General features: G+C 33.0%; 2 protein-coding genes across 8 annotated transcripts in view; both read left to right on the plus strand.

Annotated features, from left to right (window-relative positions):
• The window catches only part of LOC142358563 (uncharacterized), a 61,738-nt gene extending 55,105 nt beyond the window's left edge, over positions 1-6,633 (plus strand). For all 5 annotated transcript variants that reach the window (XM_075409965.1, XM_075409964.1, XM_075409967.1 and 2 more), the window contains 3 exons: positions 278-419; positions 4,869-4,950; positions 5,893-6,633. In XM_075409965.1, coding sequence (XP_075266080.1) covers positions 278-419; positions 4,869-4,950; positions 5,893-6,052 — 384 coding nt within the window. In that variant the 3' untranslated portion in view covers positions 6,053-6,633. The remainder of the gene's footprint in view (positions 1-277; positions 420-4,868; positions 4,951-5,892) is intronic.
• LOC142358564 (uncharacterized) overlaps positions 1-27,868 on the plus strand; it is a 319,087-nt gene that overhangs the window by 15,443 nt on the left and 275,776 nt on the right. The gene's annotated exons all lie outside the window — the stretch shown is intronic.

Raw genomic sequence — 27,868 nt, forward strand, 5'->3', positions numbered from 1 at the left:
TTGCGCTTTTGAACAATTAAAGGGTCAAAAATGTATCTGGAAATACTCCGAATCTTGAACGTTCAATAAAGCGTGTTTTCTTTTCATAGTCATTTGTCTTTTGAGATCACAATTATGAATGGCTTATCTCGAGACACTTTAGCTAATCAAAGTGTTTTATAGCTAGTTTGAATTATTTTTGCTGTAAAAACTTTCAACGCAACCAGATGGATGTTGAAGGGAGCAATTGGTAGACAGTAAAGTCTTATTATGGGTTTGCTATATGTTATTGTTTTAGTGCTTTCGCTGTTCCTTCTGTGACAAGCCGTTCAATGGGGACAAGCACTTTGTGTACAATGCACAGCCCTATTGCGAAGAGCACTACAATCAGCTCTTCGGAAACCTCTGCTTCTACTGTAACAGAATTGTGCCTTCACCTGGTTAGAGTCAATTGCACTTTTCATTCATTGCTTTCTCAGAACTCGTGTATTCAGCATTTCACTCTAATGAAAAGTTAGAATAATTCCTTCTTTTTGGGGCTCATTCTCGAACCAGGACGAGAATACTTTTAAGCTAAGACGCTTGATAGGAAAAATAAGAATTTGCTAAATCGCTTTTGGTGTAACCGATTTGGAAAATCTCATAATCGAGCAATCAGGTAATTGTTCAGAAGAAAAATGTATTTTTGCAGATTTAACTCGCCTGTTAATAATTTAAATTTCTGAAAAAAAAAACTGAATTGGGCAGATAAGAGCAGTTGCCAACTAGTGGGTTTCATTTAGTTACCTTTTGTAATATTTATGGAAGTTTTGAAAAAAAACTTCAACTCTTTCTTTTCGAATTTGTTTTTGAACGCTCCGAATTATCATTTTCATTTATGCCCCTTATCTGGCTTCAATAGTCTTTCTATTGCGGAGGGGGCTGAAGTTGCTTGGAAAACGTGATTTAAATGTGAAAAGGTCAGTTTTTTTTACGTTTTTATGTTTAACGTGGTGCGGTTTTTCACGTTTTCTGCCGTTTTAGATTTTTTGACTAATGGGCCTTCAATTGACGTTCAGAGAGGTCTTGTGTTAGAGTTTCTTTTCACCTCGTTTTCTGAGGTATATGGTTTTTGTGATGCTACCTTGAAAGCAAAAGTTTGCATTTTTTTTACAAGTTTGTTAAAAAAAATGCTTACATTTTTGAATGTCAATAATTTCACAATGATGGCAAAAAGCGACTGATTATTTTTTTGCATTTTGTCAAGATTTCTTCAGACGAGGTTTGGTATTTTCCTTGCTTTGTTTGTCTCCTAGCTGTCCAGTAGAGTTTCTGCTAGCCTGCAGGTTGACAGTTTTGTAGTGTCCGAATATGTTTGTCTCCTAGCTGTCCAGCAGAGTTTTTGCTAGCCTGCAGGTTGACAGTTTTGTAGTGTCTGTCAAAAAACGGCCGTTTTTCAGGACAAAAGCACAAAATTTTAGCAAATTAATTATACGACTTCATTTTCAATAGCCGCCGTCAGCCTCTGAACGACTATTATTTCGGAACTTTCCTATTTAGCAATCCAAAAGATTTGGATTGTATTGGTGCCCGCCGTCTTTTTTGTGATCTGTTCACACTTTTTGATGTCAATGAGAAGTCAAATTTAAATTGGTAATTATGGTCACGCTGGAGTTGTAGAGGGAGTGAATAAGGTACTAAGTTTGAAGGGTCATTTTTTTCTAGCTGCTTTTATATTGGAGTGAGAAATTGATGTTTTACCATTTTTTTCGGTTTTTGAAAGCAATTTTTTACGTGCTGCTATTTGATTTCTACTTTTGCTGTTATTTCCTCCTTATTTTCTGAACTAATGGTTTCTGAAGGTCATATATGTGTTCTAATAAGGAATAGTTTTATTTTTTTGAAGTTATCAAAGGGCTTTTCATGGTTTATATGATTAAGACGCTGTTAGTTGTAATAGAATATCAGTGATTTTTTGTATTGTCTGTTTTTTTTTTTAATAGCCGCCCTCATGTTCTCAGCCGGCTATTATAGCGTTCCTATTTTTTTTACTTCGTCGAATTTTTTTCGCTTTACCATTTTGCCGCTTTTTCGATATTTTGCGTGAAATCTTTTTGACTTCTCTAGGCTAGTTTCTCTCTTCTTTCATTCTGCTAAAAGTGAATTTGAACATCAGTTGCTCAGCAAAGCAATTCAAAATGAACAGAGTCAGTATAAAAAATTGAAGTCAGAAATAGAAACGGGATAAACCCATAAAACCCAATTTTAGATGCCCGCTATTTGGACGTCGTTACTATAAGTCTTAGTTACCATCTCTTATGCTTATTGGTAATGATAGTTGCCCCTTGTAGTCTCTATCTAAGAAACAGAAGTATGTTCAACTGTGAAATGCCATCAAAATAAATCGGACTTAAAAAATTTTTGTACAAAAATCTTTTTTTTTCAATATCTTCTATTCGTTCAATCCCAATCATGCTTATTGGAATCAACGGCGGCTATTTTCCGGCAATCTGCCGGGTATGTTTCTTTTTGTCCTGTTGTTAGTATAATTAATGACTGCTCTCATTAGCAGACAGACTAAGGAGGCGTATTAGAAGCAATTTAATAGTTTCATTTGATATTCAAAAGTCATAACTACTTTGTGACATTTTTTTTAATAAAAAACTTTGATTTTTTGTGTTGCCCAGTTTTGTACTTTTGTTGTACTTTCGAATCTGCGTTAATGACAGTTCTCATCATTTGCTATTGAGGCTTAAATTAATCTTATTAATGGTTTGAGTTTGTTTTTATTGTTTTTCATGATTTTTGCGATATTTGTTTTCAAAAACTGTTGGCGAATTTGAGTTTTGTGTGTAAGTGTTGTACTTTCTGTTGTCTTATTGCTCAAACTCACTAATGACAGGTCTCATCGGTTGCTAAAGAGGCCTAAATTGATTGAATTAATTGTTGAATTCGTTGCTAACGCTTTCTATGACCTTGACACAAAAGTTTTTTCACAAAATATTAATTTTTTTTAGGTTCTTGCCTCATTGTTAATGTTATTATAGTTTGTCCAATAACTTACTCTCATTATTAATAGCCTCCTTCAGCCTCTCAACGGCTATTCTTTAGGGGCTCTTTTTTTATTTTGCTTTGCTTTTTGATCACGTTTTTCGTTTTACATAAGTCACAATTTTCACGCTTGACTTCTTACTTACTTCACTCACTGTTTCAACTGAGTGGATTTTAAATTCTTTCACGCATTGAATTACGCAATGTAGTGAATACAGTCAAAGTCAAAAGAGCTAAATCAAAAGATCAAAAGAAACCGGATATGCATATAAATCCAGCTCATTAAGTCATAGTGCATTATGTTATTAAGTTCATTAAAGCGATTGGTAGCTGGCATTAGTATTATGCTTTTTAGCGTTGAGTTTAAAAGCTGAATTAATTTGAATGTTAGAATTTAACCGAATATGCAATTTTAGACATCAAATAAGAACTTCGACACTTAAAGATTTCTGTCAATTTCTCCCTTAATTTTTCTTTTTCTGTCTCAATTCCAATTTGGAGCAAAGCTGGCTATTTTTTCCTGAATTTGCCTGCTATGTTTGACACGTTTCATTGGTTTCTAATAAGAGTACATTAATCTAGCCAATGACTTGAGATCATAGTGTTCGTTTTTTTTTTTAATTTTAGTGTATTTCTTTCTTGATTTGAGTCTTGAGTTTTTATTGCTTTTGTGGTCTCGTCGTTTAGTCTCAAAATAACAGTTCTCATTGACTTTTTAGTGCGGTGTGATTGTCCTCTTATTGGCCTGAGATCTTTGTTTTTGACTTAGATAACGTTTGTTTTCGAAAGTTTTTTGTGAATTTTTGGATCTTGCCTTTGTATGTAGTTCTTTTTGTACCTTTTGCTCCTAACGGATATGCTTTTGTTTGTTCTGCGACTTCTATTGTATTTGTGCTGGGATAAAGGATTATAGTGTGTAGGTTTGTTTTTATGACTTTGACGCAACTTATTTTAAAAATGGCACTGATTTTTTTCATATTTTCTTTGTTTTTGCCCTTCTGCTTTTTTATTTCCACAAGAACGGTCATGTAGTGTCAACATTTGTATAAAGTTTTTTTTTCCTATTGACTGTCTTTAGATTTCTGTTTTCAGGAAAAAAAATCGTTATTTTTAATTTGTTTGTTTTTTCGCATATAGGATCATGTGCTTTGTTGACTGTCATAGTTTGATGGTGCTGGCAAAATGTTAAATGTCAGGTGCATATCAAATTGATACTTTGGATTGTAACTCACGATTTGTTCTGCTATATCAAATTCGCGTTTCCCTTCTATCGCTTTTGCAACTGAATTGAATTTAAATTCTTTCTCTTTCTTTCCTTGAGTTACGCAATTTAGTGAATACGGTAAAGGTCAAAATAGCGAAATCAAAAAGAAAAGGGGATAAAGCACTGTCTTTAAGTCATAGTGTATTATGTCGTCAAAGTTCATTAGAACGGGTGCTGACTGGCAATGGTATTTAGCTTAATAGCCTTCAGTTTTGAAGCTGAATGAAGTTTATTTTTAGAATCTAACTGAAACGAAACGACAAATTAGAACATTTTGTACATTGAAAAATCGTTGTCGATTTCTGTCTTTTTTCATTTTGTTCCAATCCCGATATGCGTCAAGAGGGTCAAGGCCGGATATATTCGGACATTTTGCCGGCTGTGTTTTTAAAAGTCGTTTTCGTGTTTTACGAGTTTTAAGGGGCCTGCAAATTTTTTGAGATTGCAGCTCGATCTCTTCTAAATTTTTTTTTGGTGACATATTTTAATGTCAAATTTTGGTTTGCATTGCCCTGACAAAAGTATTTAATTTTCAAATGTTTACCCGTTTGTGTAAGTCGTTTGATGTAATGTGAGAGTAGAGATTGTATTTCAGGCGTATCAATTGAGCAGAAGATCAGAAAGTACTGTGAGCACCACTTCGAATGCTTCTTCTGTGGCAAAAGTCTCACCCCAAAGTAAGTTGGCAATTTTTTGTTCTCTTAGAAGCAGGGATAATTTTTTAAAATGTGATTTTTTTGCAAACTAGACTGCCAGATTTTGAATGCCGACGTAGATGAAACATGAGGGGGGGTGTAGAAAAAGTTGGGCTATAGAAGAAAAATTTATCAGTAATAGTTTGGTTGCCAATACCAATAAAAATACAATGTGTATGATATATTTGCCGACAATCTCATTGGTTTTACTAATAATTTGTCCATAATGGGCAAGAAAAGCAGATTTCTCATGCTGAATTTCATAGTAATCATTTAAAGCAAGGTCATATTACGGTACGGTGCCAGAGGTTTGCTATCTTTGAAGGCTTGCTATATTATGCATCAAGTAAATGTTGAAATTTCAATGTGGGGAGATTAGAAATGGATAAGGAGATACTGAGAGATGTTTCAGATGAGTTTTGTTAGAGTTTATTTTGTCAGAGTGCTTTCAGCTCAGCTAACCAACGATCGTTCAATTAACCTCAAGGTGACAATCGATGGCGGAATGGAATGCCAAGTTATAAGTTGCTTCAGTCATAACCTTGGTTATTTTTCTGTTGCGTGTTGAACGCTCATTAGCGATGCGAATTACTGCACTTTCTCTGTTCATAGCATGCGACATTATTATGCAATACTCGGCATCAGTTGACTGTCCTGTTGGTTCTCATTCCTCATGAAGAAATCATTTGCATGTCATCAATTAAAAGAAATTTCGGGAATTGAACAGAAAAAACAGTGGGAAGTTTTGTACCTTGGATGTGCACCACAAAGATCGTTTGCATAATTTGTACCCAATTTCGGTTTTGTATGTGAAACGGTATTGCATATTAATGACCCGAAAAGTTTAATTGAAGTATTATCTAGTTCTATTATCTAGTTCTCTTAGTGACGTATTATCTTGAGAAAACTGTTCGACTGTTTCAGCACTGATGTTGTTATGTTGGATTCGAGGCCTGTGTGTATGAAGTGTACACAGCGCTTTCCGGGTGACTTCAAGAACCAGTGTTTCAAGAACAGAGGCGTCAGTATCGGGGCATCTCTCAACCCCAAAGCAAAACTCCTTAACCCTTTCAAGAAAAAATAAACACTGCGTTAACTGTAATGGTCTCAAAGTCTGTTACGTTACCAACGCCCTCCCAACAATTCGAATAATATTAGATATAATATAAGGAAAAGATGTAAATTGGGTTTTGTTAAAATTACCTTAGTTCTGTTGACAGCTATTTCCCTGCTGAACTTAAAACAAAATGCAGATTGGTAAATTGGAAGGGTTTTAGTACCGTTTACGTTGACCCATAATTGTTCTAGTAAATAGCTAATTAAGAAGATAGTGTTACAGGGATTGGGTTTTGTTGTTAACGTAAACAAATGCACGAACCAAAGTAACTACGATACTATAATTTTGCCCAAGAACATTTGAGCTTTCAAAGGTGTAGTGGTGTTGTCAATCTTAATATTACACGAATGCCTATTTTGACAAGATGTGGAAAGTTTGTTTAATAAATGAGAAGTTTTACAATTTGTGAATAGTTTAATTTTGAATAGGATTTATGTATTTTATCACTTTACAATCTAAAAGAATATTAACAATTTGAATTACCACATTTCCGTTAATTGTAGATGAAATCTCAATTTTAAGTAGCTTAATTAAATATTTTACCTAAATCGTTTTGAGTGTTTACTTTGAGTAAGTTCGCACTGATGCATCTGCGAAAGGTATGATCAACGATAAGAAAGAAAAGGCTGACTATCAAAGCATGTATTGAACAAAATCAATCGGTTTTGTTTGCCACTATGTAACACAAGGTATTCGTTCTGATGAATCTTTGAATGCTTCGGAAATAGTCTGGTTAGCACCCTAGTTGTGGTGCTAACCAGACTCATATTTTACAACTTGACATACTACTATTGTGGTTGAGAACCATACAGCAATGAAGAGACGGAGTTCTGACGGTAGTTTGCTTCAAACATTCAAGTGAGATGAGGAACTAATGCGACCTCGGCTTTTTTGTGAGCTCGATCTATAAATTTTTCGTACAAACATATTGAAATTGAACACATTGAAAAATTTAAACTTTGAAGGGCTATTTTTAAACTTGCAAAGTTGAAAAACAAGGTAATTTTCAAAGTAATTTTTAAACAAGTTTTCAGCCCAAATCTAGTTCTCAGATATCTTGACAAGCAATTCTGAGGTTAATTAATGCATACATTCAACTTTTGCTGTAATTTAAACGTTTTTAAAAGCTGACGTCGGCCTATCAACGTCTATTATTTATTCGCCCTCCGTTTTTTACGACTCGAAGAGGAGTTTTGGTTTTTAATTGCTCTCAAAAAAAGTTTGTAGCAATTATAATAGTCCTGTTGGTCTTTCATGCGATTTTTTTGCTTGACCGATTTTTCGTCTGAACCATTTGACTTGTCATTAAAAACGGGATAAGCAGGTACCGCCCAGCGGGCATTAAGTTTTATTCGAGTCTTTTAGCCGCGTTTAACAGTCCTTCAAGTGCTTCGTGTGGTGAAGCTACCGAGAGGGCCGTAGTTTAAGGTTAAAATTTCCTTTTTAGGGGTTTTTGAGCCCAAAATGTTGCAATTTTTTCATTTTTTGGTCATTTATTGAACTTTTCGTTGGAGCAGTCTAACATTGAGACTGGTTAACGTTGATAAAGGCCTTTTGCAAGGCCTAAATACTTTTTAAGACCATTTTAAGAGCTATACGTTTTGGTAATTCAAACAAAAACACGCAAATATATACTAATTTTCCAAATTTTTTTCTAGCTTTTTAAACATTTTTGGCATTTCTGAATTTTTTCAGCTCTAGTTGTCAAGCAATCTATTCTAGCGTTTGATAATAGATTACTACACAGTTTCTAGTGGTAAAGGAGTGTTTTTCAACATTTTAACTTAACGAATTTTAAATTTTTCACAAAAATTGCCATTTACTGTCATTATTCAAGCTTTACTAGACCCAGGGGGCAGATCACTCCTGATGGGTTTGATAATAATTTTTCGGAAAATTTTATTGCCCATGGAATAATTTTCAACTTTTACACAAATTATCACAACTATATAAATTATAGCAACTATTTGATAAAACTTGCAATTTTTTTAAGCTGTTCAAAATTTTTGATATTTGTTAGGTTTCTCAAGCCTCAACAGCCAAGGAACCTCCTCTAGAGTTTGATAATATGTTTTTTGTTTTTAGTTGTAATGGAATGTTTTTTCAAGATTTTAACATCACGAGTTTTAGCGTGTTTTTGACACAACTTGCAATTTTTTGTCGTTTATTATTCATTTAGACCTTTTCAGCCTTAGGGATCAGAAAATCTCCTTAAGTGTTTGATGAGAAGTTGCAGAGAATTTTTGATATGCCATTGGTGCCAACCTTTTAGTATCACAGGTTTTAGAAATTTTTGATAAAGCTTGCAAAATTTTCAAGTTAAAACAAAATTGGTCATTTTGTAGTTTTCTCCAGCCGCAAAGGCCAAGCAACTACCTCTAGAGTTTGATAATAGGTTACTGCATAGCTTCTAAAAATGAGGGAATGTTTTTCATGATTTTAATATATCGGGTACAAGCAAATTCAAAAAATAATTGCTTTTCAAGTTTTTTTGAATATTTTGTTTTTTTTGGCACCAGAGGCCAGAGAACTCCTCCAAAAATTGATAAAAAAACTGTTGCATAGAGTTAATGGAATGGGTATCAAAATCTTTAAGAATCGATATTTATCATTTCTTTGAAATTTAAGTTTTCAAGTTCTGGGAAAATTATTATCACATTCCAAGTTATGGTTCTTTATGAGCCAGTGAAAGCATTTAAGACTTTAAAGACCGACGCTCTATAGTCTATTGAGACAATGAAATGTTTTTGAAGATTTTTATATACCGAATGTTTGCAAGATTTTGTTTGAATTAATTTAAGAATTTTTGAATGTTTTTTGACTTTTTCTGAGTTTAACGATTGTTACTGGCCGACAAAATTTTTCATGTTTTGCAGATGAGCTGCAGGACAGAACTTCCGAAACAAAAAAATGATTCTGAACATTTTTCCTTCGAAATGTGGTAATTTTTCTTTTGATTTTCACACTTTCCGTTTTTTCTATATGATTTAATTTTTAACAAAGCTAGAAGAATAGCAGAGTCGAATCTCATAATGAAAAATATTCCTAGCTATCTTGCTCTCTCTCTCTCTCTCTCTTTCTCTGTTGGTTGGGGTTTCTTTCCTTCCCTTACTTGTTCACTTTTAATATCTCGCACATTCTATCTCTCTCTGTCTCTCTCTCTCTCTCTCTCTCTCTCTCTCTCTCTCTCTCTCTCTCTCTCTCTCTTTCTGTAACTCTTTTGTTGATGCCGCACTTCAGCTGCTTCTATGTGACGTGATGTCATCATCCATTACCCTCAGCTCAGGCCCCTTCAATTAAACCGAAGCTAGCCTCACTAAACCGTGGCTAGCTACTGACGAAGCCAACTGCTCGCCGGTCGTTTGAGAGTAATTCACCCGTTAGTCGGTTGTGTTCTTAAGACTTTTCAGACTCGAAGAGGAGTATTGTATAAGTCCTATTGACAACTCGGAGAGGAGTATTGGTGGAGTGCCTTTTTTATCGATAAATTTTGTGAGTTTGCTTAAAACAAGATGTTTTAAAAATCTATATCAATATCTATAGTCGGGAATCAGTTGTCCAATACGACAGTGGCCTTGTTTGGTTTCTTGTCTGTTATCCTTTTGGTATAGCTCAATTCGTTTTTCAAATGGCGTTTTTTTGTTAAAAAAACCACTTTTGGTTATTAACCATTGTTCTCGTGACTTTTTTGGAAATGACAACTGTTGAATATTACTGATAAATGATTTTTATTCTGTGGCTGTAAATAATGACAGTTTGAATAAAACATAGATTTGTAACATTGTCAGGGCTCTGCAAACCTACATACCATGCTACTGATTTGTGGTATACATGCAGTACTTATTACCGCCTCTCTGGATAATCCGCCCGAATGTTCACCTGGACTTTTCTCACCCTATAGGGGTTAAACTTCCCTGGCAGTCAGCGAATAAAATCAATTTCGCATCCAAGACTGTCGTTGAAACAATCTGTAGCCGTACCGTCTTCCAAATTCGTTGGAGTCTGTTTCAATTCTAAATGAAAAATCTTCAAGGTAGCTTTTTTTGATAGGCGGACCGGAAAAGATGCTGAGTAGTTTTTCTGGAAGTGTATTGTTTGTTGGAAGCAGAACATTGTCCTCGTTGCTGTTTCCATTTGATCATTGCTAATTGTAGGTCATCAGTGATCGTTGGAACGGGTTATCTGTGAATTATAGCAACGCAGCTGTAAGATGAGCGCAGCTATATTTCAGTGTTCGTGGTTTTTTTTTACAATTCAAAGAAAATTTAGCTATATTGGGGCGCTGACTCGAAGAGTAGTTGTAGTGTGCCTTTTTTATCGATTATTTTTTCGAAAACACTTAATTCAGGGTGTTCTTATAAAGTCACATGTTTTAAAACACGTTTTAAAACAGGATGTTTTTGAAAAAAAGTCAATGCCAAACGTAAAATTTAAGTGTTTAGGTCAAACTACTGAACGAATTGAAGAGCAGAGAGAAAGAGGAGTAGTTTTCAGTTCATGTTCGCGCTTTGAGGGAGAGATAGCAAGAAAAGTAGGTGTGAAAAACTTTTTCTCCAAGCGATCAAAAAATTTTGATCACGTGCGGCTTTTTCAAAGCAGTTTTTTTTTCAAGTTTTTTTTAATTTTGGGTTAATGAGGTTGTTCGGAACCACATTAACAGATAATTGTTTTAAGAGCTTTTTGTCCATCTCAATAATTATCTGTTTTATAGAAAACTTTCAGCTTTTTTTGTGATTTCGCCGTTTTGGACGAATTTTTTAGCGGTTTTTGTAAAATTTTTCAGTTTTTTAGTGTCGTAGTTACTTTTCCTTTTCAATTTAAAATTATTGTGAGTTTTCATGCCCTTTTATATTTTTTGTTATCACTTGAGTTTTGTTTCAATTAAAGAAAACAGTGTGATTTTTAACAATTTTTTGCTTATTTGTTATTTTCGATGGTTTTTTTTACTAATTGCTGTTCTTTGTGCATTTCAGAGACTTTTCCATATTCAAATAATGAATTAGGGTTGGCTGTTGAGTTCTTGATTCATTTAACGTCAATACAATTAAATGTTTAAAGCACATGTTTTTACGAAATAAATAATCAGTTCTGCATTCTTTGTAGAGTTTTATTCTTTTTTGTTTTGAGTGTTTTTCAGTAGTTTTGGTTGGGTATCGTGTTGCTCAATGAATAAAAAAGAACTAATTCTTAATGTGTGTTGAAAAGGTTTTGAGACTCTGCAATCATTAGAGCAATTTCTTACGAAAATTAACAGGTTTCGTAGATTTTGTTTTAATTTGAGTTTCTCGATTTGTTCGCTTTTTATTTTTCCAGGTGTATTATTTTTATTTTGTTTTGTAATATCATCCATCATCTTCACCCCTCGCTATTTTAGCGGCCCTATTTTCACACTACTGAAAAAAAATGGTTTCGCCCCTTTAAAAATGTCTGCCGCCTCTTAAAATTTTCTGTAGCCTCTTTTCGTTCTTTCCTCATTCTGTTCAAAATGAGTCGGTCGGGAAAAACAAAATCGCAACAACGGAGTCAATAGCGAGAAACGAAAAAAATTGAAGTTTTTAAAAATAATTTTGAGTTAGGCCATTTTTTTTTCAATCCCAATCGGTATTATGGGGACCAATGGCAGCTATTTTCCGGCAACATGCGAAATAATTAATTAAAAATTCGTTCGTTTCAAAATATGCAGTTTTAGTGCATATTTCTGAACGAGAAGTATTTCTGAACGAGAGAACTTTTGAGCATGCTCTGCGTCCATTCTAATCTGAAATGTGTTTTTGAGAGAATGGTGAATATAGGTAACGTCTTTAGCTGGTTTTTGTCCATTCGTTCCAATTTCCTTCCTTGTCATTTGATTTTTTGTATAATAAAATATGCTGTAGCAATATGTAGCTTTGTGAAATTGATACCACAAAATCTTTGAGAGCCTAAAAATGTGTTTTATGAGCAAAATAGGCGCGTATTTTTGGATTTTCGTTTCAATTTTTTGGATGTGTTTCGTTAATTTCTTTATTTTTGGATGTTTCAACGGAATTTTTTCAAGAAATTAAGCATACTTGTAAACGTCCTCTTTAAAATTTGCATAATAGGTATTTTTCATCAACTAAGTCATTTTTTTAGAATTGACATTGTTAATCTGATTTTTGTGAGTTTTTCCCCACTTTTTTCAGTTTTTAGCTAGGTTTGTTGGTTTCTTTCTGTGGACCGTCACGAACTTTAATTTCGTTTTAAGTTATTGCTAAAAGATTTTGACATTTTTATGCAAAATAATTTAGTGTTTCGAATCTTCGAACTGTTACAACTTCGTTTTTTGGACAAAAAGTTGGTTATCTAATCTTGTGAGCCATGAATGCCACGTAAAACTGTCTGTTTTTGTATTTCACTTTCCATTCTGATCTTTACCCTCCAAATACTACGAAGTAATTTTTTGTTTCTTTATTCATAATTCTCCAATGTTTACGTATTATCCATGCAAGAGCATGTATCATTCTAGCGTTTTTCTCAGACCTAGAAGTTTACTTTCACTGATTTTAAATTGTTTTAAAAATATTTTGTCTCGGTCATAGTTAGAATTTTCAAAAGTTTTTGTTTTGCTTCGAGGTCCCCCATGTATTAAGATAGAGTATTGCGTCTTTTTTGAGACTTGGCTCCTCCCTAATGTATTAAGATTAGGATTAGAATCTACATGTAATAATTTAGGGTTTAGGCTACAAGTATTAGTATTAGGAATAGAGTTTGCATGTTTTAAGATTAGGTATAGGCTCCATGTAAGTTTTGAGCATGCTCTGCGTCCATTCTATTCTGAAATTAGTTTTTGAGAGTTTTCATGCCCTTTTATATTTTTTATTATCACTTGAGTTTTGTTATAATTAATGAAAACAGTGTGATTTTCAACAATTTTTTGCTTATTTGTTTTTTTCGATGGTTTTCTTACTAATTGCTGTTCTCTGTGCTCTTCAGAGACTTTTTCATATTCAAATAATGAATTAGGGTTGGTTGTTGAGTTTTTGTTTCATTTAACGTCAATACAATTAAATGTTAAAAGCACATGTTTTTACGAAATAAATAATCAGTTCTGCATTCTTTGTAGAGTTTTATTCTTTTTTGTTTTGAGTGTTTTTCAGTAGTTTTGTTTGGGTATCGTGTTGCTCAATGAATAAAAAGGAACTAATTCATAATGTGTGTTGAAAAGGTTTTGAGACTCTGCAATCATTAGAGCAATTTTTTACGAAAATTAACAGGTTTTGTAGATTTTGTCCTAATTTGAGTTTCTCGATTTGTTCGCTTTTTCTTTTTCCAGGTGTATTATTTTTATTTTGCTTTATAATATCATCCTTCATCTTCACCCCTCGTTGTTTTAGTGGCCCTATTTTCTCACTACTGAGAAAAAAATGGTTTCGCCCCTTTAAAAAGATCTGTCGCCTGTTAAAATTTTCTGTAGCCTCTTTTCGTTCTTCCCTCATTCTGTTCAAAATGAGTCGGTCGGGAAAAACAAAATCGAAACAACGGATTCAGTAGCGAGAAACGAAAAAAAATGAACTGTTTACATCTGTGAATCCCATTTTTAGACACCCACTACATGAATTACGCTCTTGCAAATGTCAGTTACCATCTTTAATCCTTATTGGTATTGATAATAGCCTTTCTATCCTCTCATTAAAAAACAGTAGAATTTCTATCTACGGAAGAACAACATATTTCACACTTGAAGTTCTTAAAAATAATTATGAGTTAGGTCATTTTTTCTTTCAATCCCAATCGGTATTATGGGAAAAAATGGCAGCTATTTTCCGGCAACATGCGAAATAAATAATTAAAAAATTTGTTCGTTTCAAAATATGCAGTTTTAGTGCAAAATTTCTGAACGAGAAAAGTTTCTCAACGAGAGAAGTTTTGAGCATGCTCTGCGTCCATTCTAATCTGAAATGTGTTTTTGAGAGAATGGTGCATATAGGTAGCGTCTTTGGCTGGTTTTTGTCCATTCGTTTCAGTTTCCTTCCTTGTCATTTGGTTTTTTGTATAATAAAATGTGCTGTAGCAATATGTAGCTCTGTAAAAATGATACCGCAAAATGTTTGAGAGCCTAATAATGTGTTTTATGAGCAAAATAGGTGCATAATTTTTGATTTTCTTTTCATTTTTTTGGATGTGTTTCGTTAATTTCTTTATTTTTGGATGTTTCAACGGAATTTTTTCAAGAAATTAAGCATACTTATAAACGTCCTCTTTACAATTTACATAATAGGTATTTTTCATCAACTAAGTCATTTTTTTAGAATTGACATTGTTAATCCGATTTTTGTGAGTTTTTTAGTTTTTAGCTAGTTTTGTTGGTTTCTTTCTGTGGACCGTCAAGAAATTTAATTTTGTTTTAATTTATTGCTAAAAGATTTTGACAATTTTATGCAAAATAATTTAGTGTTTCGAATCTTTGAACTGTTACAACTCTGTTTTTTGGAGAAAAGATTGGTTATCTAATCTTGTGAGCCATGAATGCCAAGAAAAACTGTCTGTTTTTGTATTTCACTTTCCTTTCTGATCTTTACCCTTCAAATACTGCGAAGTATTTTTTTTGTTTTTTTTATTCATAATTCTCCAATCTCCAATGTTTACGTATTATCCATACAGTAGCATGTATCATTCTAGCGTTTTTCTCAGACCTAGAAGTTTACTTTCACTGATTTTAATTTGTTTCAGAAAAATTTAGTCTCGGTTTTTGTTAGAATTTTCAAAAGTTTTTGTTTTGCTTCGAGGACCCCCATGTATTAAGATAAGGTATAGCGTCTTTTTTGGGACTTGGGTCCTCCCTAATGTATTAAGATTAGGATTAGAAACTACATGTAATAATTTAGGGTTTAGGCTACAAGTATTAGGATTAGGAATAGAGTTTGCATGTTTTAAGATTAGGTATAGGCTCCAAGTAAGAACTGAGCATGCTCTGCGTCGTTCTAATCTAAAATGTGTTTTTGAGGGAATGGTGCATATAGGTAACGTCTTTGGCTGGTTTTTGTCCATTCGTTTCAATTTCTTTCCTTGTCATTTGGTTTTTTGTATAATAATATATGCTGTAGCAATATGTAGCTCTGTGAAATTGATACCACAAAATGTTTGAGAGCCTAATAATGTGTTTTATAAGCAAAATAGGCGCATATTTTTGTATTTTCTTTTTAATTTTTTGAATGTGTTTCGTTAATTTCTTTATTTTTGGTTGTTTCAACTGAATTTTTTCAAGAAATTTAGCATACTTATAAGCGTCCTCTTTACAATTTACATAAAAGGTGTTTTTCATCAACTAAGTCATTTTTTAGAATTGACATTGTTAATCCAATTTTTGTGAGTTTTTTCCAACTTTTTTCAGTTTTTAGCTAGTTTTGTTGGTTTCTTTCTGTGGACCGTCACGAACTTTAATTTTGTTTTTAGGTTTTGCTTATAGATTTTGAAATTTTTATGCAAAATAATTTAGTGTTTCGAATCTTCGAACTGTTACAACTTTGTTTTTTGGACAAAAGGTTGGCTATCTAATCTTGTGAGCCATGAATGCCACGTTAAAATTGTCTGTTTTTGTATTTCACTTTCCTTTCTGATCTTTACCCTTCAATTACTACGAAGTATTCTTTTTGTTTCTTTATTCAAAATTCTTCAATGTTTACGTATTATCCATACGGTAACATGTATCATTCTAGCGTTTTTCTCAGACCTAGAATTTACTTTCACTGATTTTAATTTGTTTTAGAAAAATTTAGTCTCGGTTTTAGTTAGAATTTTCAAAAATTTTTCTTTTGCTTCGAGGAGCCCCATGTATTAAGATAGGTTATAGCGTCTTTTTTGAGACTTGGGTCCTCCCTAATGTACTAAGATTAGGATTAGAATCTACATATAATAATTTAGGGCTTAGGCTACAAGTATTAAGATTAGGAATAGAGTTTGCATGTTTTAAGATTAGGTATAGGCTCCATGTATTAAGATTACGTATAGCCACCATGTATTAGGATTAGGTATAGCCGTCATGTGTTAAAATTAAATAGAGCCGCCGCCATGTTTTAAGATTAGTTATATCCTTAACAATGTATTAAGAATAGTTATAGCTGCCACCATGTATTAAGATTAGTTAAAGCCGCCGCAATTTATTAAGATTAGTTATAGCCGCCGCCATATATTAAGATTAGTTATAGCCGCCGCAATGTATTAACATTAAATATAGCCGCGACAATGTATTAAGATTAGTTATAGCCGCCGCAAGGTATTAAGATTAGTTATAGCCGCCGCAATGTATCAAGATTAAGAATAAGATCCAATGTATTTTTTGCAGTTTTTGCAAAGTTTTTAATGTTTTTGTACAATTTTACGCTGTTTTTTTTAAAGTGTTCTAAACACTCTCTTTTGATTGGTTACTTTTTTCTAAACAATTGGAGGGGAAAATGAATGAATAACAGACACGGTATAAATTAAGCACATCAAACCATTAAATCACGTGAACATTTACAATAAAAAAGGTATAAGTTATCATAAAAATAAATGAAACCGAGGTACATTTAGCCGAGTGGGTTAAAAAAGTCGACAAAAATGAAAAATTTGGGTAGCTAACTGTGTAAAGGGTCCAATTGTTAAAAACTAATATCGACTTTATTAGCCACCAGCTTAGTGTATAACGCTGTAAACCAAACTCACATTTAATGAAATTCAACACATTCACATCATGAAAATTGTGAAAACAGTGTAATTTTCAACAAGTTTTTGCTTATTTGTTCTTTTAAATGCTTTTTTTTTACTAATTGCTGTTCTTTGTGCGTTTCAGAGGTTTTTTCATATTCAAAAAATGAATTAGGGTTGGCTGTTGAGTTTTTGTTTTATTTGACGCCAATACAATTAAATGTTTAAAGCACATGTTTTTATGAAATAAACAATCAGTTCTGCAGTTTTTGTAGTGTTTCATTGTTTTTTGTTTTGACTGTTTTTCAGTGGGTTTCGTTGGTTGTCGTGTTGCTCAATGACTAAGAAAGAACTGATGCTTAATGTGTGTTGAAAACGTTTTGAGAGTCTGCATTCAGTAGAGCAATTTTTTACGAGAATTAACAGGTTTCGTAGATTTTGTCTTCATTTGAGTTTTTCGATTTGTTCGCTATTTCTTTTTCCTGGAGTATTATTATTATTTTGTTTTGTAATACCATCCCTCATCTTCACCCCTCGCTATTTTAGCGGTTCTATTTTCTCACTACTGAAAAAATTTGTTTCGCCCGTTTAAAAATGACAGTCGCTTCTCAAAATTTTCTTTAGCCTCTTTTCGTTCTCCCCTCATTCTGTACAAAGTGAGGTTGTCGGGAGAACCAAAATCGAAACAACGGAGTCAGTAGCGAGAAACGAATAAAAAAATTTGAACTGTTTATATCTGTGAAACCCATTGTTAGACACTCACTACATGAATTACGCTCTTGTAAATGTCAGTTACCATCTCTAATCCCTATTGGTATTGATACTAGCCTTTCTATTCTCTCATTAAAAACAGTAGAAGTTCTATCTACGGAAGAACAACATATTTCACACTTGAAGTTTTTAAAAATAATTATGAGTTAGGACATTTTTTCTTTCAATCCCAATCGGTATTATGGGAAACAACAGCGGCTATTTTCCAGCAAAAAGCCAAGTTTTTTCGAAAATATGCAGTTTTAGTAAATGTTTTCTGATCGAGAAAAGTTTCTGAACGAGAGAAATTTTGAGCATGCTCTGCGTCCATTCGAATTTGAAATGTATTTTTGAGAGAATGGTGCATATAGGTAACGTCTTTGGCTGGTTGTTGTCCATTCGGCTCGATTTCTTTCCTTGTAATTTGGTTTTTTGTATAATAATATATGCTGTAGCAATGTGTAGCTCTGTAAAATTGATACCCAGAATTTGAGAGAGCCTAATAATGTGTTTTATGAGCAAAATAGGCGCATATTTTTGTATTTTCTTTTTAATTTTTAGGATGTGTTTCATTAATTTTTTTATTTTTGGATGTTTCAACGGAATCTTTTCAAGAAATTAAACATACTTATAAACGTCCTCTTTAAAATTTACATAATAGGTTTTTTCATCAATTTTTCACCACTTTTTTCAGTTTTTAGCTAGTTTTGTTGGTTTCTTTCTGTGGACCATCACGAACTTTAATTTTGTTTTAAGTTTTTACTAAAAGATTTTGTCATTTTTACGCGAAACATTTTAGTGTTTCGAATCTTCGAACTGCTACAGTTTGTTTTTTGGACAAATGGTTAGCTATCAAATCTTGTGAGCCATTAGTGCCACGTAAAAGTGTCTGTTTTTGTATTTCACTTTCCATTCTGATCTTTACCCTCCAAATACTACGAAGTAATTTTTTGTTTCTTTATTCATAATTCTCCAATGTTTACGTATTATCCATGCAAGAGCATGTATCATTCTAGCGTTTTTCTCAGACCTAGAAGTTTACTTTCACTGATTTTAAATTGTTTTAAAAATACTTTGTCTCGGTCATAGTTAGAATTTTCAAAAGTTTTTGTTTTGCTTCGAGGTCCCCCATGTATTATTAAAGGACCCCCCTTTCTTTTCTGATCTTTATCCTTCAAATACTACGAAGTTTTTTTTTCTTTATTCATAATTCTCCATTGTTTACGTATTATCCATACAGTGGCATGTATCATTCTAGCGTTCTTCTCAGAACTAGAATTTTACTTTCACTGATTTTAATTTGTTTTAGAAAAATTTAGTCTCGAGTTTAGTTAGAATTTTTCAAAAGTTTTTGCATTGCTTCGAGGACCCCCATGTATTAAGATAGGGTACAGTGTCTTTTTTGAGATTTGGGTCCTTCCTAATGTATTAAGATTATTAATAGAATCTACATGGAATAATTTAGGGTTTAGGCTACAATTATTAGGAATAGGAATAGAGTTTGCATATAATAAGATTAGGTATAGCCACAATGTATTAGGATTAAGTATAGCGGCCATGTGTTAAAATTAGTTAGAGCCGCCGCCATGTATTAAGATTAGTTATATCCTTAGCAATGTATTAAGGTTAGTTACAGCCGCCACCGTGTATTAAGATTAGTTAAAGCCGCCGCAATGTATTAAGATTAGTTATAGCCGCCGCCTTGTATTAAGATTAGTTATAGCCGCCACAATGTATTAAGATTATTTACAGCCGCAGCATTGTATTAAAATTAGTTATAGTCGCCGCAATGTATTAAGATTAGGAATAGCATCCAAGGTATTTCTTTTGCAGTTTTTGCAAAACATTCAAAACGTTTTTGTATAAATTTACGCTGTTTTTTCTAATGTGTCTTAAACACTCTCTTTTGATTGGTTAAAATGGCAACTTTTTTCTAAAAAAAATGAAGGGGAAGATGTATGAATAACAGACACGGTATAAATTATGCAAATCAAACTATAAAATCACGTGAACATTTACATTAAAAAGGTATAAATTATAATAAAAATAAACTGGTTAGCTAACTGTGTAAAAGGTGCAATTGTTAAAAACGAATATCGACTTTATTAGCCACCAGTTTAGAGTATACCACAATAATCAAGCTCACATGTAATTTCAAATAAAATTCAACACATGCACATCGTGAAATAGATGAAATGCCGCATATGTTATATAGAATCCGCACAAGTTCCGCATTTTTTAGAGTGGTTTGTGAATCACTTTGTGATACATTTTTTTCAAAAATTTGTAATGTGTGACTGATCGTGCTAGAGAGTCCGCGTAGTATTAGTTCCTATTCAGACGACCAATCATTATCCAATGCTGACCAACCTCACTGCTTGGCGAAGAATTGATGATTGCAAAACTGAATTTGGGTAAATTTGGAACAAAATCTGCTGGAAAAAAACCAGTATACCGGAATTTGAGTTTTTGAATGCGCTCAACAATGTCACGAAGTGATGTGTCTTCCATGACAAAAAAGTTTTTTTTTCCTTATCTCACAAGTACTGTTTGTTTAATGATTCCTGACAGAGCAATCAGGTTGAAAATTTTTGATCTGTGGAGAGAAGCAACAATCTTTGGATTTCGTGATTTAGTCGACCGTTTCTTTCTGATTGCTGGGATAAAACAAAACAATAATTATAAAAAGTCCAAGGAATATTAGAAAAGGAATATAAATATAAATATTTGAAGTTATTCTGCCCCAGTTGACATGCATTAGTTAATTATTTTGATGTAGAGAACGACAGCAAGATGAAAAGGTAAAACCTACAAATGTTCGAATACAGAAAACAAGTGTGTAAAACGTCAAAATTTTGAAAAAAATTTTCAGACATTTTTAGCAACCAAAACAAACTGTTCAATTTTCACGAAAGACATTCTTTCTCCTTGACGAATTATTTTTGTCACTCTTCTTAGCGAACGATTAAAAACACTTTCAACCGGTTACTTTCACCGCTGAGTTCAGGATAATGATTATTTTCTCCAGCATCTTGAAGTGAAGTGAGATCGAATATCAGTATGTAATGGTTCTGAAGTTGATGATTGGGTAAGCCAGGATTTTTTTCGCTAAAACTCATTGCTTTGATTGCTGTTACGTACGCTCTACTGTCATTAGTTGTATCAAGTGATACTATAGCTCTACCTCTCTGAACAATTCTAAGTTCTCGAGAAACAAAGTTCTGATAATGGAAAGGATTTCCTTGAAAACGTCCAGTGAATACCGAATCGGTGTTAATAGCAATAGCTACTCTTCTGATTGGAGCTTTGTTAAAAACTGTTTCCTGAATAAACTGGTTCTGTCCCGAAGAAATATTAAATGTACGTGCAATTTTTTCCACAAAGTTGTAACAAGCAAGTTTATGAGGTAATTTGTATTTGATATTCTGGTGATAAACTTCGTTAACCACAACGCGTCGTGTAAATAATGAAAAGTCAAGAACCTTAACGGTAACGTCGCGATTGTAAGAAATCATGTAAATATTAGGTCTTGCACAAATCAATTTCAGTCTAATTTTTTTATTTGGAAGCAGTAACTTATCGAATTGGAATAAATCGACAGGTAATTTACCGTAGCAAGTGCTTCCACTTTTCAACGAAAGTTCTTCGTCTCGGTCTATAAACGGGTTCTTCTCAGAATCACTAGATTTTTTTTCAAATTTTTATCCATGACCAGCCAAAACACGTTCATTATTTCTTGTTCAAGAATTAAATTCATTGAAAATTAAAGCTTTGTGTCCATAGAGACCATTCGAGTTGTATATTTGTTGATTGTTCAGATGCACTTCACAGTTGAAGAAGAGTGAGTGTAATATTTTGTTGACATGAGTTAGATAATGCGTGTCCATATCTGCTTTTCCATGCACAGCTTTTTTCATAAAGTCATCAAACAATCTTCCCTTTTGTAACTCAAATTTGATTTGAAGGTGGATATCTCTTTTATCAAGATAGATAATTATATCTGTTTCATTTTCAATTTCAATGCTGCTTTCGTCCACTGAAGTACTAGGATAAAATTTTGAACATGAGAAGATTTAATTGGTTCCAAAACAGAAATTTTGTCAAAAATCTACAAACAAGAGTTTGCAAAGCTTGTTGTACGACGCCGACTGATTTTTGGAGGTGATCTACGAACAATGCGACGCTTTCTTGTTTTTTCTACAACTAGCTGTTTACGCAAAGTTTTTTCTCCAACATCAGCAGCAACAGATTTGAGCTTTTCTTCCCAGTCCAAACATTTCCAGTTTCAGGAGATGCCATTTCAATTGAATCAGCACCCACTTTTTTTGCTGCTGGGACAACATATCGTCTCAAAAACGGAACTGCTGTCCTCCCAAGTGTTTGCGCTAAAGCTCCAAATCCCCTAACCTTTTCTTTGGCATATCCACAATAATACGCTAAATCACTATCAGCAATCTTTTTTTTCGACTTTAATTCTAAAAATGACTATCAGAAATTTTTCTAAACATTAGTCCTGCTCTAGTTACTCCAACAGAGTTGAGAGGTAATTTTGTATAATAAAAGTCGCGTAACTGAAGTTTTATGCTGTGGAAAGAGTTTTTCAGAGTTTTTTTAAATTGTAGGTTTGGAAAGTTTTGACTATTGATGTATTGTCCAATTGAGATGATGTTCCCGTTCTTAACCTTTGATATAAAAGGAATGCATCATAATAGAGCAGCGTTTGTATCACCCACAATGTTGCGTTCAGAAATAGCACTATTTATAAGGTATGTTTTCGTACAATGTCAAAAAGGAACTTGGGAAAAAGTGGACCAGCACCACTCCTGAAAACATCCATCCCATAGAAAGCTTCTTCACATTCAAATACATGACAAAGATCAGCACTAAATATAACAAGTAACGAATTCTCATTGGTAATACTCAATGGAATTCGCTGTGTAATTTTGTTAACGTGTAATCTGATTGGTATTTTTTCACGTTCCTGAACTGTTTTGCTGATTTCGTTTACTTTATCAGAGATCGAGTGATACAGACCTGCATCAAGTGTGTAATGGTCTAACGGTTTTATATTCGGTGTTGCTTCATCTAGATAGACAAATTGCCCTTCGGTGATCTTTAGGTACAAGGAAGGGTAAGATAGTTCTGTAATTAAAACCTCCCATTCTCCTTCAAAAATTTTCGATTAGGTATAGCCACAATGTATTAGGATTAAGTATAGCCGCCATGTGTTAAAATTAGTTAGAGCAGCCGCCATTTATTAAGATTAGTTATATCTTTAGCAATGAATTAAGATTGGTTATAGCCACCACCATGTGTTAAGATTAGTTAAAGCCGCCGCAATGTATTAAGATTAGTTATAGCTGCCGCCATGTATTAAGATTAGTTATAGCCGCCACAATGTATTAAGATTAGTTATAGCCGCCGCAATGTATTAAGATTAGTTATAGCCGCCGCAAGGTATTAGGATTATTTATAGCCGCCGCAATGTATTAAGATTAAGAAAAAGATCCAAGGTATTTTTTGCAGTTCTTGCAAAGTTTTTAATGTTTTTGTACAATTTTACGCTGTCTTTTCTAAAGTGTCCTAAACACTCTCTTTTGATTGGTTACTTTTTTCTAACCAAAAGGAGGGGAAAATGACTGAATAACAGACACGGTATGAATTATGCACATCAAACTATAAAATCACGTGAACATTTACAATAAAAAGGTATAAGTTATCATAAAAATAAATGAAACCGAGGTACATTTAGCCGAGTGGGTTACAAAAGTCGACAAAAATGAAAAATTTGGGTAGCTAACAGTGTAAAAGGTACAATTGCTAAAAACTAATGTCGACTTCATCAGCCACCAGTTTAGAGTATACCGCAATAATCAAGCTCACATATAATTTTAAATAAAATTCAACACATGCACATCGTGAAATAGATAAAATGCTGCATAAATTATGTAGAATCCGCACAAGTTCTGCATTTTCTAGAGTGGTTTGTGAATCACTTTGTAATACTTTTCATTCAAAAATTTGTAATGTGTGACTGAATGTGCTAGAGAGTCCGCGTAGTATTAGTTCCTACATAGACAGCTTCTTCACATCCAATTACATGACAAAGATTAGCACTAAATATAACAAGTAACGAATTCTCAGTGATAATACTCAATGGAATTCGCTGTGTAATTTTGTTAACGTGTAATCTGATAGGTATTTTTTCACGTTCCTGAACTGTTTTGTTCATTTGGTTTTCTTTATCAGAAATCGAGTGATACAGTACAGACCTGAATCAAGTGTTTAATGTTCTAACGGTTTTATATTCGGTGTTGCTTCATCTAGATAGACAAATTGCCCTTCATTGATCTTTAGGTACAAAGAAGAGTAAGATAGTTCGGTAATTAAAACCTCCCATTCTACTTCAAAAATCTTTTGTTCCGGATGAAAGATTGTAAAAGAACTCAATGTATTGTTTGGGTAATAATTAAAATAAGCATTCAAAACCAACTCTACAATGAAAGAAGTCATCTCTAAATGATACAATTTGCAAGCTCTTGTTCATAAATTTTGAACCACTGTTAATACAGTATCTCAGAGAGTCGACAGTTTTTGGAGTCAAGTCAATAATTAAATGACCATAGGGAATTGAAGTTGCTGTCGTATACCAGTCTTGTGGTTGAGATCCCAATCCCAACTGTTGACTGGTTGTGTTTATTTGTACGACGTCTCTGGGTGATTTGAATATAACGATATGGGTGTTGTGTAGCTCAATATCCTTTCCTAGTCGGAGTTGACGAAGGACATTATGCTTTATGTATACTCCACTTAAGACTTTATGTCTACACGCAGTAGCTAATTTTACAAATTCTCTAGAGCTTGATATTTTTTCACTAGAGTCATCAGAAAAACAAATATTTTGTTCCATTAATATGTGATTTTTGTATCAACTCAAAATCAAATCTTTGAAGGAACTCAATGTTTTTTTATATTTTTAGACATAGTCCGTGAAGAGATGGATAGTGTTGATAAAAGTAGTAAAATTTGTCAAATTCTGGTTGAAATGTTCCAAAAACTAACCAATCATGGATGAGATGAGATTTCCCAGGGGTGATAAAAATTTGCTCAGGGGTGATCATTTGTTGGTGAGCAATGCTGATGTATAATAAAAGCCAGCTCAGAACAATCAAGTTTTTCATTGTACCAACTTATACCGTGCATATTTTCTGTGTTCAATTTTGCTTGAAAAGTTGGTTTGTAGGCTTTGGATTGGAGGAAACTGTATCCGGGTACAATTCAAGAATTAATTTCAAATTAATTAATTAAAGATTCCCCACTCTTTGACAATTTTTCCTTCTAAGCATTTAATACCTAGTACAACGAGTGGCATTCTTTATTCTGGAATGATTTTCCGAAAAATGATCAATAGTCTAGCATTTGAAAAATGCGTGGATAAAAAATTTTTATAAAGATTTAAAAGAACAGACCAGTAATGACCCAAGAGACATGAGATTGGAATTTGAGGTAACATCTAACATTAACCAGGTCCGCTATTTGTAGTTGTTTTAACTGCTCCACCAGAATTATGTGAAATTGCATGTAAACGAAACACTTTCAATCTCAGTAGAAAGAACTGGAGAAATGAATAAACTGTATCCAATAAATCCTCTGTGGGGAAAAAGTTATCGTTTTGATCCCAAATTTAACATGCTGCCAGGAAAAAGTTTTTTCGTTTTTCGTTATTGGGAAACATTGGAAAAATACTACTGTAACAATTGAAAAAGTTTAAAATTGTGACAAAATTCGTTAAATTGTTTTTTTATGTACTAATTTGATACTGGTCATTTCGAAAGTCACTACATAACAAGAAGGTCAAAAAGATGTTCCAAAAACTTTTTGTTTTCTTCTTTCTTTAAATTCAATATTTGTTTTAAAAAACTCCATTGCACTCAGTTACGACGATGCTGTGAAATGGAAGTTTCTTGTTTGTCAGATTGGAATATTAAAGTAGTGTGTCGTAAACCGTTATGGATAACCCACTATGGTTCTGAAAAATTGGTCTGGCTGTCAAATTTATCAATGTTGGGAACTGTTTAAGAAGTTTTTTTGGGTTCGTAGTGAAGTCTAATGAAGAATATTTATGATTTATTTCTTAGACTCAGAAAATTAGTTTTAGAGGAAACATTAATCCAACTCATTTTTAGGTTGAAAAAAGGAAAAAAGAGTAAAATATATAAGTTAAAAAGACAAAAACATTATGAAATTACACATTTATTGAAATGTACATTGTTCAATATTAAAGAAGTCCTTCAAATTCTACATCAACCCCTTGAATTTATCCAGAGTGTAGCTGACATAAGTCACTTGTTTGAACTCGTTGTTTTCCTTTCGACAAAAAAGTCGAATTTGAACATAAGTTGAAGCTTGGTCGTCCTGGATGTATTGGAAGAAAGTAACATAGATTCTGAAAAGAAAATACGCTATAGCTACAGGTGATAAATTTGGCGATGTGTTCCTTAAACTAATGAATAATGCATTCTATGAAAAGACAATAGAAAATGTGTACAATAGACAAGAAAAAACAAGATGAAAACTTAAGTTAGATAAGTTTAAATATATTGTGTTTGTTATTTCAGTAAAAGCAAAAATATTTATGTAAAAAGCTATATATGATTACTTTGAGAAAGAGTTATCTTCTAGTTATCATTATACAGATACAGATTGTTTACTCATAAACATAAATGTTCCTGTTGATATTAATATAGAAACTGAAATGAATAATGTAAAAGTTTTATTACATAACACTGAGTTAGCTAAAATGAAAGATGAAATACCTAATGATGCTATTATAAAAGCATGTTTCCTTAAAGCAAAAGCATATTGTTATACTACAGTTAAAGGAGAGGAAGAGAAAACGTCGAAAGGAATAACTAAAGCTACTATTAAAAACCAAATTTTAATTGAAGACTATAAAAACACTATAAATAAAGATAAAAGTGAATATGTAACTAATTATACTATTGATAGTAAGAAACATCATTCAGAAAAAAAGAACAATATAAAATAGGTATTGATCCATTCGATGATAAAGTTTTAAGAGGAGACAATGGCGAATATAGACACTGTTATTAATTTTTTATAAAAATATTAACAAAAAAATAAATGAGTTATGCTGTTATTTTTTGTACAAGTTATTTTACACGGTCTCATTAATTACCCTAGTATCTGGGACGTCCACTGGAGTCAGTTGAGATTTGCGACGCATTTTCACTGATAGAACCCAAACTATCCGTCTGATAACGATTAATTAGCAGCCTAACTCTGTACTAGTGGATTGCACTAAGTGAGACAAGAATTGATTGTTTTTAATTGTATAAGAATGGGAAATAGGGCAATGTGTTTATGTATAATATATGTATAAGAGTGGATAAATGTATATTATGGGGGAAATAGAGTAATGTGTATATGGTTGCCGCGGAGGCAGCCCTATACACTCTACTTTTCATCAGTGTAACGAAGTTTTCTCTGTCAAAATCCGGGGGCTGTTCATTAACTTCTTGTATTGCAGTTATGGCCTCTTCGCTCATTTTGGGGCATTTAGTTGTCATGTGCATAGTCTTTCCGCAAGATATGCACTTAAAGACGGCTTGATTTTGTAATATTATGTGCTCATGTTTCACTATTGACTGTAAGCGTTTCTGATCGTCTTTCTGCAGTTTTTGAAATGATGGGCTAATCATTTTATAGTTTGGCCTTACCCCTGAATTTATACAAAAAAGAAACTAGAGGTTATTGTCCTGTAGTATCCAAAGGGGGGCACTCGGAAGTAGCCCTGAGCAAGCAATATTCAATGTGTTGGGAAGGGGCTTTTATTGAGTGACTATTTTCTGTAACTAAGTAATTGAGATTTCTATGAAAGAACTCAATGTTCTTTATATTTTTAGAACTTAGTCCGTGAAGAGATGGATAGTGTTGATAGGAATAGTAAAATTTGTCAAATTCTGGTTGAAATGTTCCAAAAACTAACCAATCAAGGATGAGATTAGATTTCTCAGTTCCACTTGTTCGAATCAATGAATTAAAAACTCGTTCTTTGTGGAAATTATTTTGTTCAAAATTTTGGAGAAGATAAAATATATCCTACTGTACTTGTCAAAATGGCGATCCAAAGTGCTGTTTCCTCACAAGTCTCAGTGAACGTAATTTTTACGATACAAGAAACTAAAATCAATAGTATGACACAAAACTGGGACAAAAACTACTAAAGAGCGGTTACACGCCTGTCCAAAGCATTTCAAAGATTGACGTTCTTGATTATTGTCATCAAAGGCGAAATTACCTAAATGAAGTACCTTATCAGTGTGGTCAGTCAATTATATGCTATCTTCTTCCCTAGGGATAAAAGAA

This window comes from Convolutriloba macropyga, chromosome 2, assembly GCF_964194025.1.
Source record: "Convolutriloba macropyga chromosome 2, txConMacr16.3, whole genome shotgun sequence".
Classification (NCBI taxonomy): Eukaryota; Metazoa; Xenacoelomorpha; order Acoela; family Convolutidae; genus Convolutriloba; species Convolutriloba macropyga.